Below are 15,689 nucleotides of genomic sequence, written 5' to 3'. Positions count from 1 at the left end.
TTTCTATCTATGTGGATGAATTTTGATCCACTTCTCTTTGCTGGATAAAGATGACCTGCTATTTTAAGTTCATACTACAGCATCTCAATCAGATTGAAATCTGGACTTTCACTCCCAAAAATAGTACTCAAGCTCATGTTTTTGTTTTTGGCTAACATCAGCAGTAGTTTTCACACCTTAGAAACCTTATCAGGGATACCATTTTTACACAGTATCTTTTCGTTGTATGATGAACAATGACTTTAAATGATGTATGTGATGTCTTAGATATTGTTGTGGGTTCTTTTGTGACCTCCTGGATAAATCGTAATAGCACTTGGAGTAAATTTGTTTGGCTGAAATATCCTGGAATATGTCTTCATTGCTAATAATCCTTCTGGTTCACACAAAAGCCTTAGAAATGGCATTGTATCGGAGTGCTGTGGTGGCGCAGGGGTTAAACACGACCCACATAAGGAGACCTTAATCCTCGACTTGGCCGTCTCAGGTTCAATTCCCGGCCTCGCAATCTTTGCCGCATGTCTTCCCCCTTTTCTCATTACCCACTTTCCTGTCAGTTCACTATCAAATAAAGGCCACCAGAGCCAATAAAACTTTTTAAAAAATTGCATTGTAACACATTTTACAGACAAATGGGATTTGTCAGGATGGGATTATTGCATAATATGTTTTGAGCTATTTTATCCTACTTTAGTTTGTCAGAAGGGTTCTGTTTAAGAGATTTCTTGATTCCACAGACCAAGCTTAATATTAAGTCAGGGTGTATTGGATGTTTTAACTAAGCTGTCCAAAAAATGTGCTAAATGACAGTAAACCCATTATTTTACAAGTGGATAATTACGTTTTCATTTGGGTCCAACTTGGTTTGAATTAGTTTTTCTGGTCTGCCTTCTGGTAACTCAGAAGGAGGAAACAGTGCAATCAATCAATCAATCAACCACACCATCCTAAACACCAACACTGTTTAGAATGATGTGCTGCTGGCCTTAACTCGGGATATTGTGGGTCAGTGGACAGAGTACTTTAAGATCATCGCAAACTTGCCTTCCAGTGAGAAAGTGTGGGCTAGGGACTTTGAGTCAGCCTCTCCAATCTCTGGTGCTGAGGTCACCATGGTCCTGCATGGCAAGACCCAGTGGGTGGATGAGACGTGCCTCGGGTTCCTTGAGGCTCTGGATGTTGTTTAATTGTGTTGGTTGACACAACTTTGCAGTACACAGGGTGTATATGGTGTATAGGTACAGGGTGTAGAAATGTGTATATACATATATATAGTATATCAGATAAGTTTCTCCCATATATTACATCATTGTTCAAATAGGTTCATATATTCATTTGTGTACATGCCTCTATATAAGTGCCTTTCTATTTAGTAATGTAAGAAGGCTGCATGTTAGCTCTACATGCAGTCTTTCATACTTTCAACTTTCACAAAGCCAGCTCCTCCATTCAACAATGGACAATCATCAACAGGTAGTACTTGACAACTTCTTGCATTGTGGACTACCACGTTGTTATTTATACAAGCCTCCATTTCTGTCATGCTACACCAGTAGCACCACTTCACAATCCACATTTATTTAGCTAGAATAATGGCTTTTGAAATGTTTGAGACAGAGCCATTTATCTTGTAGCCACTTCTTTACTTCCTGGACAATATTCTGAATAGAAAAATTATTCTAATATCAAGATGGAAATAGAACACCCCAAAAATCTTACTTAAGTAAAAGTAGCACTACTTCAACATATTTTTGCTCAAGTAAAAGTAAAAAGAAACCACATAAGAAATTTTATTTTGTAAAAAGACTACATAAGTGCTGAGCAACTCTTAATAACATTTTACTTAATAATTACAAATGATGTTATGAGACAGGCAACAATACAGCTATGTGATGTTTTAAAGACTAAAATGGAAAAAATAAAATAAATTCAAGTAGACGAAACACTTTTCCATGTATATTTTTTTCAATCAACTTTTGAAACTAATTATTAGAGCAGGTATTGTTAGAACAATGTAAGGTATTTCTAATGACAATGCATAGTTTTTGCTTTATCTTTTTATTTTACAAATGGCACAAAATGCTCAGTAGGTAGAAAACAACATTAGAACAACAAAGCTAGTGTACAAACTTCAACTCACTTTAACATAAACTGTTGGTGTGTCTGTGTCTCGTGCAATTTTAGTTAAAGCAAACAGGTTTTATTTATTCATTGAAGTTACTCAGTGGATATCTTAGGGAACTCAGCAATGAGAGAAGCGATACTACTTTCTTAAATCTAATTCTAAACTATTCTCTTGCAGTTCTGGCTTTACGTTTGCAGTCATTGTCCTGCTGGAAAAATAAACCTCACTCTACATCTTTTTGTCAAAGATTGTCCTGTATTGATCTCCATTCTTCTTACCATTACCTGGATTTTTCTTCCTTCTGAGAAAAATCCTCTCAACAGCATGATGCTGCCACAAACTTGTATCACCATGAAGATGATGTGATGTGTTAGTTTTTCTCCAAGAATGGATTTTTTCTTGGAAGACAAAGGGCTTTTTTTGATATCATTTGTTTTGAGCCCTCATACTCTAGACTTAATTTAAACAGAACTTCTCATAGCTTCTTTCTGTGACTCTTCCATAAAGCCCAGATTTGTAATGTAAGACTAAGTGTCCTCTCTTAGCTGTGGATAGCTGCAGCTAGTCCAGAGTTACAATGGGCTTCTTAACTTCTTCTATGAATAATGCTCCCATTGCCTGGTCTGTCAGTTCGGGTGCACAGTCATGGTTTGGTGAGTTTCCCATTGTGTCATTATTCCTATTTTCTAATGATGAATGGAATAGAGCTCTGTGAGATGTTCAAAGCTTTTTATGTTATCCTGTAACCTAGCCCTGTTTAAATCTTCTCCACAGCGTTTTCCCTGACCTGCCTGGTATGTTCCTTAGTCTTTATGATAGCTTGTTACATGCCTGGCAGGCTGTTTGTTTCTTTTTCCCCTCCCCCTTTGTTTCTTTACAGGTACTAGGGAAAGCTGGTGTCAATCTCCTCTGATTGATCCTCTTCAACTATGGGCCAATCAGCATGCAGGGAGGCCTTATTTAAGCAGCCCAGCTGGAGAGAGCGCCCGGCTGGCTTTGTTACCTGACGCATGTCTTGTTGCTCTTTGTGTGAAGGTTTGTGGTGGGAGTTAGAGGGCGAGGTAAGTTTGGGGTACCCTGTACATTTCATCACGTAGGTGTTTTTTCTGTTAGATACACTAGGTAAGGAGGTGGGTGCCACCCATGTAAAGTTTTGATGGAAACTTTTGTTAGATAAAATAAGCAGGGTTTTTGTTTTCTTTTGTTTCTCTAGCTCAGACGGTAGTTAGGCCCTGTTTTGTTTTATTATTTTCTATGATTTGGCACCCCCCTAACCGCCCCTTTCTCCCCCACAGTTTGTGTGAGCCTTCCGGGATTTTCGCCATCAATAAATCCCTTTTTTTTACAACATTCACCTGGACTCTGTCAAGTGATTGTGGCTGTCGTGTTACTCCCCTCCTCACAAAAAAGGGGGGGGGGCTGTAACAAGTGGGGGCTCGTCCGGGATATCTCTTTTCCCTGAGCTGTAGACGTCCATAATCCTTTGAGAGATCCTTGTGTCTGTTTAGTAATGAGCTTCAGCTTAGAGGATTTTGTACAGGCTCCTAGCCATGTACAGCTGGAATTGTGTCGTAAGGACGACTTGTTATGTCTGGCTGAGCATTTTGATATTTCAGTAAAAAAACACTTTTCAAAAGCTGAAATTAAGAACATTGTTGTTCAAAAATTGGTTGAGATTAAAGTCCTGGTGGACCCAAGTAAAATGGATGTAGATGTTTGTGATGTTCCTTCTGTTGATTTAGAACTCCCTCCTTCAAAAGATGAAGGTGTTGCTGTAATGGCAACGCCATCAAGGGGGTCGGCAGAGCCACAGGCGCCCCCTGCGACTTTACCACGGTTCGATCCAGTGTCACCAGAGCTCAGTGGCTCCAGTGGTAATGTCAGACTCAAGGTTCGGCTGGCTCGCCTACAGCTGGAGGCACAGGAGAGGGAGTTGGTAAGAAAAGCTGAGTTTGATTTCAAACTTGAAATGCGCAAGTTGGAAATTGAAGCTGAAAAAGAGATTAAGCTTAAACAGCTGGAGGTAGAAGCTCTGAGACTTTCACGTGGCAACGCGCCTCCTCGTTCATCTGTGTACTCTGATTCTCCACAGGTGGTGTCGGACAAAAACAAGTTTGATGTCAGCAAGAATATTACTTTGGTGCCTGTGTTTAGGGAGTCAGAAGTGGACTCTTACTTCAATGCATTTGAGAGGATTGCTGTGGCACTGGAGTGGCCAAAGGAGGTGTGGGCTGTTCTATTGCAGTGCAAGCTCATAGGTAAAGCGCAGGAGGTTGTTTCGTCACTGTCAGCTGAGGAGGGCATGAAGTATGAGGTACTGAAAAAGTCAATCCTACGTGCTTATGAACTTGTACCTGAAGCTTACAGGCAAAAATTCAGGAACCATAAGAGGTCTAGTGGCCAGACCTATGTGGAGTTTGCACGTGAGAAGGGACTACTTTTTGATAAATGGTGTGCTGCAAGTGAGGTTAAAAGTGACTTTGAATCCCTCCGCCAACTAATTCTGTTGGAAGACTTCAAGAACACATTGCCGGAGAGACTGGTGGTTTTCTTGAATGAGCAAAAGGTGGCCTCTTTGTCTAAAGCAGCCATTGTTGCTGATGAGTTCATGTTGACCCACAAGAATGTATTTGTGTCTGTACCTCGTGCAGATAAAGTTTTGAACATTCGTCAACAAAAACCTGACCCCACTCAGTCAGACGCTAAGGCTAAGCAGCAATCCCTTTCTCCACGAGAGGTAAGGGAGTGTTTTTACTGTCATAAAAAAGGCCATGTCATTGCTGACTGCCTTTCATTAAAGAGCAAGGCTTTGGCAACACAGACAAAAGGTGTTGGGTTGCTTAAAAATGTGTCGCACTCCAGCAACCAAACTGCTAAAAATGAGAATGAACTAGATCCCTGTTTCATACCTTTTATTACCCAGGGTCTTGTTTCTTTAACAGGGGATCCAAAAGATGGCCGACAAGTCAAAATCCTGAGGGACACAGGTGGTTCCCAGACAATTATTAGGGAGGGTATTTTGTCCTTATCTATCATGTCATCTTGTCAGTCCAGAGTGGTTGTTCAAGGTATTGGAATGACCTTTGTATCTGCACCACTGCATAATATCCACCTTGACTCATCTCTTGTGAGTGGTTTTTGCAGGGTTGCTGTTCTTCCCACCTTGCCCATAAAGGGGATTGATCTCATTCTAGGAAATGACTTGGCAGGTGGAAAGGTATTGCCTGTGCCTGAGGTGTTGGACACACCTGATACAAGTGTGGTCTTTGAACCAATGCCTGACATTTTTCCTGCTTGTGTGGTTACGCGGGCCCAGTCCAAGAAATACAGTCTTGATTTGTCTGACTCTTTTCTTGCTACAGAGCAGACTCAATCGGCCGGATCAGAGACGGAACTCAACAAATCTAAAAATGCATTTCCTCTTCCAGGTCCGGAGATGATGGAATTACCAGCTTCCAGGGAGGAATTCATCGCTGCTCAGAAGCAGGACATGACTTTGTTGAAATGTCATTCTTCTGTTCTTACCCAGGAGGAAGCCCAGGGGAAGAAGGTGGCATATATGGTTGATGATGGTCTCCTGTTGCGACGCTGGGCTGGTGAAAACTTGGAAGACTGGAGTACCATATATCAGGTGGTTGTGCCAACAAGGTACCGCATGCAGGTGCTTGCATTAGCACACGATCACCCACTGTCGGGGCATCTGGGTATAAATAAAACTTATAACAAAGTTCTCAAACACTTCTTTTGGCCAGGTCTCAAATCTGATGTTTCGCTTTATTGTCGTACTTGCCATGTTTGCCAAGTTGCAGGCAAGCCAAACCAGGTTATACCTCCTGCTCCTTTGTCCCCAATTCTAGTTGTGGATGATCCATTTGGAAGGGTAATTGTAGATTGTGTGGGGCCTTTGCCAAAGTCTAGAAATGGAAACCAGTTCATCTTGACTATAATGTGTGCTTCCACCAGGTTTCCTGAGGCCGTGCCCCTGCGGAGGATCACAGCTCCCATGATTACCAAAGCTCTGGTAAAGTTTTTCTCAGTGTTTGGTCTTCCCAAAGTTGTCCAAACGGACCAGGGCACAAACTTTAAGTCTAGAACCTTTGCCCAGGCACTAAAACAGTTGGGTGTAGAGCATGTCACCTCAAGCTCTTACCACCCTGAAAGCCAAGGTGCACTTGAAAGGTTTCACCAGACATTAAAAGCGATGCTGAGAAAATACTGTATGGATACTGAGAAAGACTGGGATGATGGTATCCCATTTCTATTGTTTGCCGTGCGTGGAACAGTGCAGGACACTTTAGGGTGTAGCCCCGCTGGACTTGTGTTTGGACATGAGGTTAGGGGACCTTTAAATGTCCTTAAAGACCAACTAATCTCACCCTCTCACTCTGTAAAAAGTATTCCAGAGTATGTTTCAAAGATGAGAGGGCGCCTTCAGGCAGCTTGCGCACTTGCGCAGAAAGCCTTGGCTTCAAAGCAGGTCAAAATGAAACAACGTTATGATCAGAAAGCAGTCACTCGTGAGTTCAACCCTGGTGAAAAGGTTTTGATCTTGCTGCCTGTCCCTGGCTCTTCTCTAGAAACAAAGTTCTCTGGACCATATGTGGTAGAAAAGAAACTTAGTGAAACAAACTACATTATTCAAACTCCTGATCGCCGCCGCAAGACCAGGCTCTGTCATGTCAATATGATAAAACCATATCATTCAAGAGAGACCAACCAACCAACCCAGAATCGGGTTGAAGCTATTTCCCATGTAACCTGTGTGTCAAAGTCAGCTGAGGAGGATATGGTAACACGCAAAGATCCTCCACAAGTTGCAAGGCTTAGTAATAGTGAAATACTGGCTAAACTGCCTGACTATTTGTCACATTTAGCAGGTGACCAAGTGGAGGACATCACAAAACTCATATCAGACTTCCAATGTCTGTTTGGGGATGTTCCTACCAGGACTAATGTGGTGTCTCACGACATTGTTCTTTTCAATCCTGCACCTATAAAGCAGAGAGCATACCGTGTCAATGCCACAAAGAGGGAGATCATGAAAAAGGAAGTAGAGTACCTTGTTAATAATGGACTCGCCATTCAGAGTTGCAGCCCATGGAGTTCTCCATGTCTATTAGACATGAAGGCTGATGGGAGTCTAAGGTTCTGCACAGACTTTCGTAAGGTGAATGCTGTCACCGTCCTTGATGCACACCCGTTGCCCCTCATTGAAGACTGTATTGATGAAATCGGACCAGCAAAATATGTCACTAAACTTGACATGCTGAAAGGGTATTGGCAAGTACCGCTAACCAAGCAGGCCTCGGATATCTCAGCTTTTGTTACACCAGACTGTTTTCTTCAGTACACAGTGATGCCCTTTGGGCTATGTAACGCACCGGCTACATTTCAAAGGCTTGTCAATAAAGTACTGGGAGATGTGCCAAACTGCCGGGTATATCTAGATGACATTGTAATATATTCAAATGACTGGTCTACCCATCTTTCTGTTTTGCTTGAGGTTTTCAAACGTCTTTCAGCTGCCTCGCTGACGCTCAATCTTTCAAAGTGCGAGTTTGGTAAAGGTACCATTGTCTATCTGGGCCAACAGGTTGGGGGAGGAAAAGTGTGTCCGGTGGTTGCGAAAGTCAAAGTGATTTCTGACTTTCCTATTCCTTCGAGCAGGAGGGAGCTCCGTCGATTCCTGGGGATGGCAGGATTCTACCGTCGCTTCTGTAAAAACTTTTCTACGGTAGCTGCTCCTTTAACAACTTTGACCAGCCCTTCTACACCTTTTACTTGGTCTGATGAATGTCAGCATGCTTTTGAACATCTAAAAGGATTGCTCTCGTGTTCTCCTGTTCTTTCCGCCCCAAATTTTAGTTTGCCATTTAAACTGGACATAGATGCCAGTGCTGTTGGGGTAGGAGCTGTCCTTTTGCAGGATGATAAAGACGGCATAGAACATCCTGTAAGCTACTTCTCAAGGAAGTTTAATCTTCATCAAGGTAGATATTCTACCATTGAGAAGGAAGCGCTTGCACTACTTTTGGCATTACAGCATTTTGAAGCTTACCTTGGCTTGAGTGTGGAACCGATCACTGTCTTCACGGACCATAACCCCCTTGTCTTTCTTTCCAGGATGTACAATCAAAATCAAAGACTCATGCGGTGGGCTTTGATCATTCAGGAGTACAACCTGAAGATCTGCCATAAAAAGGGGTCTGAGAATGTATTGGCAGATGCTTTGTCACGTGCTTTTTGAGCTTGTTTTCTCTTACCTTGAGTATTCCAAACATTTATGTTTGGACTTATAAGGGTGGGGGTGTTACATGCCTGGCAGGCTGTTTGTTTCTTTTTCCCCTCCCCCTTTGTTTCTTTACAGGTACTAGGGAAAGCTGGTGTCAATCTCCTCTGATTGATCCTCTTCAACTATGGGCCAATCAGCATGCAGGGAGGCCTTATTTAAGCAGCCCAGCTGGAGAGAGCGCCCGGCTGGCTTTGTTACCTGACGCATGTCTTGTTGCTCTTTGTGTGAAGGTTTGTGGTGGGAGTTAGAGGGCGAGGTAAGTTTGGGGTACCCTGTACATTTCATCACGTAGGTGTTTTTTCTGTTAGATACACTAGGTAAGGAGGTGGGTGCCACCCATGTAAAGTTTTGATGGAAACTTTTGTTAGATAAAATAAGCAGGGTTTTTGTTTTCTTTTGTTTCTCTAGCTCAGACGGTAGTTAGGCCCTGTTTTGTTTTATTATTTTCTATGATTTGGCACCCCCCTAACCACCCCTTTCTCCCCCACAGTTTGTGTGAGCCTTCCGGGATTTTCGCCATCAATAAATCCCTTTTTTTTACAACATTCACCTGGACTCTGTCAAGTGATTGTGGCTGTCGTGTTACTCCCCTCCTCACAAAAAAGGGGGGGGGGCTGTAACATAGCTACTAATCTTCACAAATGTTCTCTATCAGAAACTCTGATTCTTTCACAGATAAATTCTATTTTTCCCAAGACTAAACTACAAATGTGGACTTCATTTAATAGTTACTCAATATATTCAATTATTTCTGTTTTCAGCCAACCAGGAACATTCAGATCTTTGACAGGTAATTTAGATTCACCATAATGATCAAGATTGGATATTTTAAAATGCTGACTTTTTAATCTAACATAACATATTTAACTGTATCATTGGCACCTTTATTACATATGTTAATGTAACTCCTGCTGCTCATTATAAAAAATTCTTACTCCTCTGTTGAGTCATTTTCAGATACACATTGCTTTACTCTAATTGGCTCATACCTGAATATCCACTAAGGCATACCCGTCAGTCATTTAGATAATCATACATATAAATTAATGACCCAGATACAAAATTATCTGAGTTTTAGGTGAAACTTTTTAGGATTACCAAAATGTAGTCAAAATGATCTGGGCTCTGAATGTGGAATCTAAAAATCATCTGGAGACATGATTAGGAGGCCTCCAGAATCACCTCCCTGTTGGAAATATGCCAGCCATATCTGACAAGGAATAAATCTGTGGCCAGAATGTGAAGTCATTGGAGCAATTATATGCATGCTGTTTCTGGCTGAATTAAAAATTGGATCGGTCTCTACGACGTGTCAAACAGCATACGTCCTCTTGGTACCATAGCTGCCAATCAGTGGATGCCTCGAGATTCACATAAATATTAACCGGAACAGACCAAAAGGCAGTTCGTTGAATAACTTTTACATGACTTCTTTGCTTTCAATTTTGCCCCAGACTTGAATGTTATGAAAATAAACTCCCATGCAAAATATTTTAGTTAGAGATGGCACAATTGTTATTAACACAATTGGCTCCATAAAAACAGCTGTGGTGTTTCTTTGCAAAAGTTCCATGGTAAAGCCTCTTCCATGCTTCATCCAAAGCATTGAAATTGCCTCTCATTGATGTAATTGCACGACTAAATATTGTGTTATCTAGTTTGTAGAGAGGCTTTCTCCTCCCTTTCTCAACCCCCAAACTATTTTGCACAGAGCTCTGGGTGATTTGTTGTGTGATTGATGAGAAGTTTGTGGGCATGTTATATGCAGAAATGTGCTCACCTAGCAGTGTTGATATTTTGCTGCAACTAGTCTACTTCCACTATCCGGTTTTTGAATTTGCCGACAACATGAATACTTTTGAGGTGTGTTTATCATACACAGTGAGGAGTTGTGTATATTTGTTAGGTATTCCTAGGTATTTGATTCTTCACAAAATACCTAGGAAAATTGTCAAATGGTTAAAAACTCTTGGATGGAAATTGCAAAGTCGTAGTCCATGGAGGAGGTTTAACTCTAGAGAAGCCTCATAGATCCAAATCTCTGTGTGAAGAATTTATTGACTAGACAACTATGATTTATGCACTGCAGAAATTTGACTTTTATGAAAGAATGTTAAGAAGTCACTAATAACAGAAAGCCATAAGAAGTCCATTTGCAGTTTTCCACAAACCACACAGGGAACTCAACAAACGTGAAAAAAAAGACCACTCTATATCAGAGCTGTACTTTTTTTAGTACATGAATAATGTTATGAGTGAAATGGTAACACTGCACATCACATGAAACAAGTCGCTGGAAGCATCATGGTGTCAGAGTGCTTTTCTTCAGCAGGGACAATCAAACAGATTACAGATGGGAAAATGAAGTTTCCAATTGTAATTTGGTTTGTGGAAGAAAAAATACATTGTCTGTCATATAAAATCCCAATTAAAACACAAAACAGATGTTTATGGTAGGTGTGAAATAGTTAAAGGGGTATGACTGTTTTTGCAAGCCCATTTAGAAAAAGGTAAAATTGAGGACTATAACAACCCGAATCATAACTGTGTGTACAATTGGCGTTGATCTGTACAACTTTGACTGTGTTTTTTACAGGGAAGCCTACATGCCGCTGTCCTATTGGATACTCCGGGCCTTTCTGTGAGAAGCGGATTTGTGACAATTATTGTCTTAATGGGGGAACATGTGACGTCACTCAGGGAAATCAGCCTGTGTGTCGCTGTATGGCAGAGTACACCGGGGATCGCTGTCTTTACCGTGAGTTCTTCATCTCAACTCGTGGATTGTTCTGGAAACCTGTGGTTTACATAACTGACATTCCCTTGTAATCACACAAAGCATTAATCTGTATTCAGCTACCCGGGATGAAACTCACAGAAAAAAAATATAGTTTTAGCACACATTTAGTGTTAAACAAAAGCAATTGCCCAAAGAGTTATCTTTCCACAGACACTACATTTGCTTCAATTTGCAGATAAACAGAATTAGAGTTCTTCCATCTCACATCCTTTGGGTATTTCATTTCCACAGTGATGGATTTTCTTTAGCAGTGCATTGACATAATGGAATGGGGAAAACAATTCCAGTTGCACATCATTAGTATTTTCTCACTGCTGCTTGCCCAAGGGAAGATATGTTTCCATCTGTGGCTAAGATGTCATTTGATGTGGATAATTAAGTCCCATTAAAGCCCTGTACAATTCTTATCTAACCAGCTTATACACTAACCTTTCCTTCTGTGCTTCTCAATATGAAACAGACATCTGCCATCACTACTGTGTGAACTCAAAGGCCTGTACGTTATCCAGCAGCGGCTATGTGGAATGTGTGTGTCCCGCCAGGTATGAAGGGAACAAGTGTGAGGTGGACAAGTGTCTTCGCTGCCATGGGGCTCCCTGCCTTATTAACGAGGAAACCTTAGACGTGGTTTGCAAGTGAGTGTTTGGTACTCCCGTCCATTATTTCTGTTGCTGAAATCTTTGGGGTTTACATTTTTTGTTCGTTCATGGGGAAACAGAGCATCTTCTCAATTCATATCACAGTCACTGCCTCCACAGACTGTAAGCTCTCTGAATTGATTTGATTAAATTAAAAAAAGAACAACTTCAAGTCTACACACCCTGCTGCAGAATTTTAGCTGCTAATAATGTCAGTGAAATAGAAGCCAGGTTAGCAACTTGCCATTTTTTCCCCATTTTTTCACAATAACAAAATAGAACAAAAACAAAATGTCAAGCTAAAATGGTGCAACAGACTTAAAGCTTACAAAAAACATCAAAAGAAGCAAGTTAATTAAATCAAACCTCACACCAACCTCCCTTTCCAATTTATTTACCCTTTCACTGTATAATTCACTGTATAACTTTAATTTTCACAATAAATGGTTGCCAAATTTGATAGAATTCATGTTATTGATATTTTATCACATGAGTAATTTTCTCTAAAGGGAGAATCGACGATAGCTCTCAGAACCTTCTACTTAGCTTTGGTCTTCTAGTATTTCCCATGAAAGGGCTATTACTCTTTTTGCCAATAGTATGCCAAAGTCAATAAATATTTGTTGATTTCTCTTCCAACAGTTATGCATTTGTTTGACAAAAATCACCCAGAACTCCTTCCCTCCCCCCATCTTGTTAAAATATAGTTTTTTGCTTGTAACTTGAGTCAATTATTTCTCCACCCTCCAGCTGCACAAATGGTAGAATTGCACCAAGCTGTCAGCTGTGTGATGGATATTGCTACAATGGAGGTACCTGTCACCTGGACCCCGACACCAGCCTTCCATTCTGTCAGTAAGTTACAGCCTAATGGGTGAAAGAGGTGTGAGGGAAGAGAGCTGAATGTTTTCTACGCAGACTTGGTTTTACTGAAATACTGGCTAAGAAAAGAGTGGCTTTTAGAACAGAAGGAAAAATTATCAAGGGATATCTTTCTCTTTGCCTCAAGAACTCAACAAAATAACTGTCTCCTTTTGGATTAGGAAAAAAAAGTCTTTAAATTGAGAGAAGATTTGATGTCACTGTTTGAGGCGCCAATGAACAGCAGGGGGCTGAGTGCCAGTACACCACCCTGTGCAGCGTGACACCTCTCTGTGGCTTAAGGGTTTAGGCAGATAAAAATGATTTGAAACTGTTTCAAAGCCTGCCATTCTGAACATCTCATGCTGTTCCTCTCTGCCGTTTAAAGCTCATGTCAGACCTCGGCGACTGTCTTCAGCAGCTGGCTTTAGAAGGTTTTTTTCCTTCAACAAAAACAGAAAAAGTTCTATATCTTTGCTTCAGTATGCCAAGAAACTCAAAAACTTGTACCAGACAAAAGCTAAAGTGCCACGCATGAGGGAATCAAGACTACTCAGAGTGCTGTTTAATATGAACACTTCTTCTGCGATAATCGCATTCATTGCGTGTTAAAAATCTGTCCAAGAAGGAAATTGGAAATTCATTTTCAAAAGCCATCTGTCTAGTTTTCTTTTTTTTTTTTTTAAATGCTCATTGTCCACTGTAGTTAAATTGAAATTTGCGGTCACCTCTCTCTAAATTCCAGGGGATAGAATCAATCTCTATGCAAATTACTCCATCTTATTCGATGAGGTTAACAGATCCTGATAATGCGGTTTATTATTTGCTCCAAAGACTTGAAATTATGTGAGATGATGGATATGGTGGTGTCAAGAAATCATAAAGTTTGACCTTAATCCTCCGAGTAAATGTGTGTTTCATCAAACTCCCCAAATGCAAAAACCCTGCTGTGTAACGCTGACTCAATTGTGATGATAATCAATGCATTAAACTCATAAAAAAGAAAAAACGGCCCTGCAAAAATACAAGTTATAAAACATTGAAAATAATCTATTTCTTAGTGCAAGAAAGCCTCAATTGGCTAGTAATGTTGTCTAGTTAGACAAAAACCTTTAATAATTTAAGCTTATATTGAACTTTCTTTACATTCTCTTGCATAATATTATAGCTGCCTAAGTACAGATCATTTTTGTCTAGATGCTGTAATTCTAATTCTATAAGATAGTAGTAACCACTTTGCTTTTTTCAGTGAGGACCTTTTTTAATACTTTTCTAGGACAGAGCTTTATATTTTGTCTAAAAAAATTATTACCCAGGAAGAAAGGCAAAGTCATGTCATTGATAATCTTTCCCTTTCAAATCTAACAATTATTATATTAGTTTCCTAATAATTGAAACCATTAGGCATGTGTCAGCAATAGAAGGGTTTTGTTTTGTAGTTCTAGACGAACAACATTTTTTCTTTCTATAACTTTTACAGCAGAGAATGAAAGGGTAGTGTGGTACCTTGAGTTAGTTCTCTTCAAGTTCAACCTGAACTAGGAGAAATGAGATTCGGTGCTCGAACAATAAAAAGATGTCGGACTGCTGGAGACTTTTAAAATTTTAGCAGATTGGAAATTGTAATATTTTAAACCTTTGGAAACCTTGGTACTGAAAAGTGGCAAAACAGACTTCCAAATAACGTGTCTTTTAGAGGAGACTCTTCTTTTTTTTACAAAAGCAGATTTATGTTTTCACATGATTTATTTTCCTAATTTACTCTCTGAAAACGCAACACTGTATTACTCCGTCTGACAACTGAAGGTGCTTAAAGGATTTAGTGAGTCAATCTCCATTCGTCAAGCAGCCAAGTGTTCAACAACATACATTCTCTGGGCCCTTTCATCACTCCCAACACAATGTTTTGCAGCTGCACTTCAGGGTTCAAGAACCAACGTTGTGATGAGCTGGCCAACCCCTGCGATTACTTCTGTCAGAATGAGGGGATGTGCACATTAACAGCTCTTAACAAACCTCGCTGCAAGTAGGTCCCTCTCACCTCTCCAGCTTTGTTCAGAGCCCACTCACCTCCTTTGTATACACTCACCCTCCTCCACTCCATTTAGCATCATTTCAGACTCTACAGTTTGCAAATCTGGTACCTTCTTCTAGCAAACTGTCAAGTAATAAGTGCTAGATATATACATAAAATGCAAATATTATTTTCTTTGGTAATAAAGTTTAGGAACATTGAATACTAACCTTACCATGTTAGGAGAAATGTAATTTTTTTGTATTTAGTTATGTATTTTGTTTTTCACTTAAAAATCCTTTAGGTCAACAATTTTTAGATGAAAGTACCAAAATGAAATAAAATCTGGATTTGTTTGAGGAAAAAAATCTGCGCAAAGAAATAAATATTAAAGACAGAAAAATCCTCATAAAGAACACCACAGATAACTGTGGTCTTTGAAAGCAAAGTGACATTTATTTGCACAATATTGTAGACTGTTACCATAAGTTGCTGAGTGTTTTTCTGGATTAGCTGCTCTTCTATTATTGCAGCATTCTAACACCAAAACTTTGTTTTAGCAGATAAAATGTTGAAGTTTTAATATAAGATGTTACAGTGCATTTTACGGTTGTGGTTGCTGATATTATAAAGTAAATAGTTACAGGATTCCTACATATTTAAAATGCCCAGATAACCTATATTTCCAAACTAAAACTTCCAGAGTCCTCAGAATGTTTTCAGCCATTTTTGACGTATATACAAAAGTCAATCATCAATTTCTGACGGATGGATGGATGGGTTAATGGATGGATGGAAGGAAAGAAGGAACATTGAGACAATTGGACGTGGAATAAGATCTGGAAATATTCTTTTTGATTTGACCAGGGAAATGTATAAATTAAATTATTCTAATCTTCACTGCAGCCCTGTTTATACTCCAGACCCACTCTTTCAGTAGGATTTTATGATTATATTGA

General features: G+C 40.0%; 1 protein-coding gene across 4 annotated transcripts in view; it reads left to right on the top strand.

The window, feature by feature from the left end:
* The window catches only part of lrp1bb (low density lipoprotein receptor-related protein 1Bb), a 338,038-nt gene that overhangs the window by 312,772 nt on the left and 9,577 nt on the right, over window positions 1–15,689 (top strand). For 3 of the 4 annotated variants that reach the window (XM_032567549.1, XM_032567546.1, XM_032567547.1), the window contains 4 exons: window positions 11,014–11,175; window positions 11,678–11,852; window positions 12,606–12,710; window positions 14,629–14,742. In XM_032567549.1, the coding sequence (XP_032423440.1) occupies window positions 11,014–11,175; window positions 11,678–11,852; window positions 12,606–12,710; window positions 14,629–14,742 (556 nt within the window). The remainder of the gene's footprint in view (window positions 1–11,013; window positions 11,176–11,677; window positions 11,853–12,605; window positions 12,711–14,628; window positions 14,743–15,689) is intronic. The other variant, XM_032567548.1, reaches the window with a different exon arrangement.

The sequence above is a fragment of the Xiphophorus hellerii genome, chromosome 7 (assembly GCF_003331165.1).
Source record: "Xiphophorus hellerii strain 12219 chromosome 7, Xiphophorus_hellerii-4.1, whole genome shotgun sequence".
Taxonomy (NCBI): domain Eukaryota; kingdom Metazoa; phylum Chordata; class Actinopteri; order Cyprinodontiformes; family Poeciliidae; genus Xiphophorus; species Xiphophorus hellerii.
This window is presented reverse-complemented; position numbering and strand designations above follow the sequence as displayed.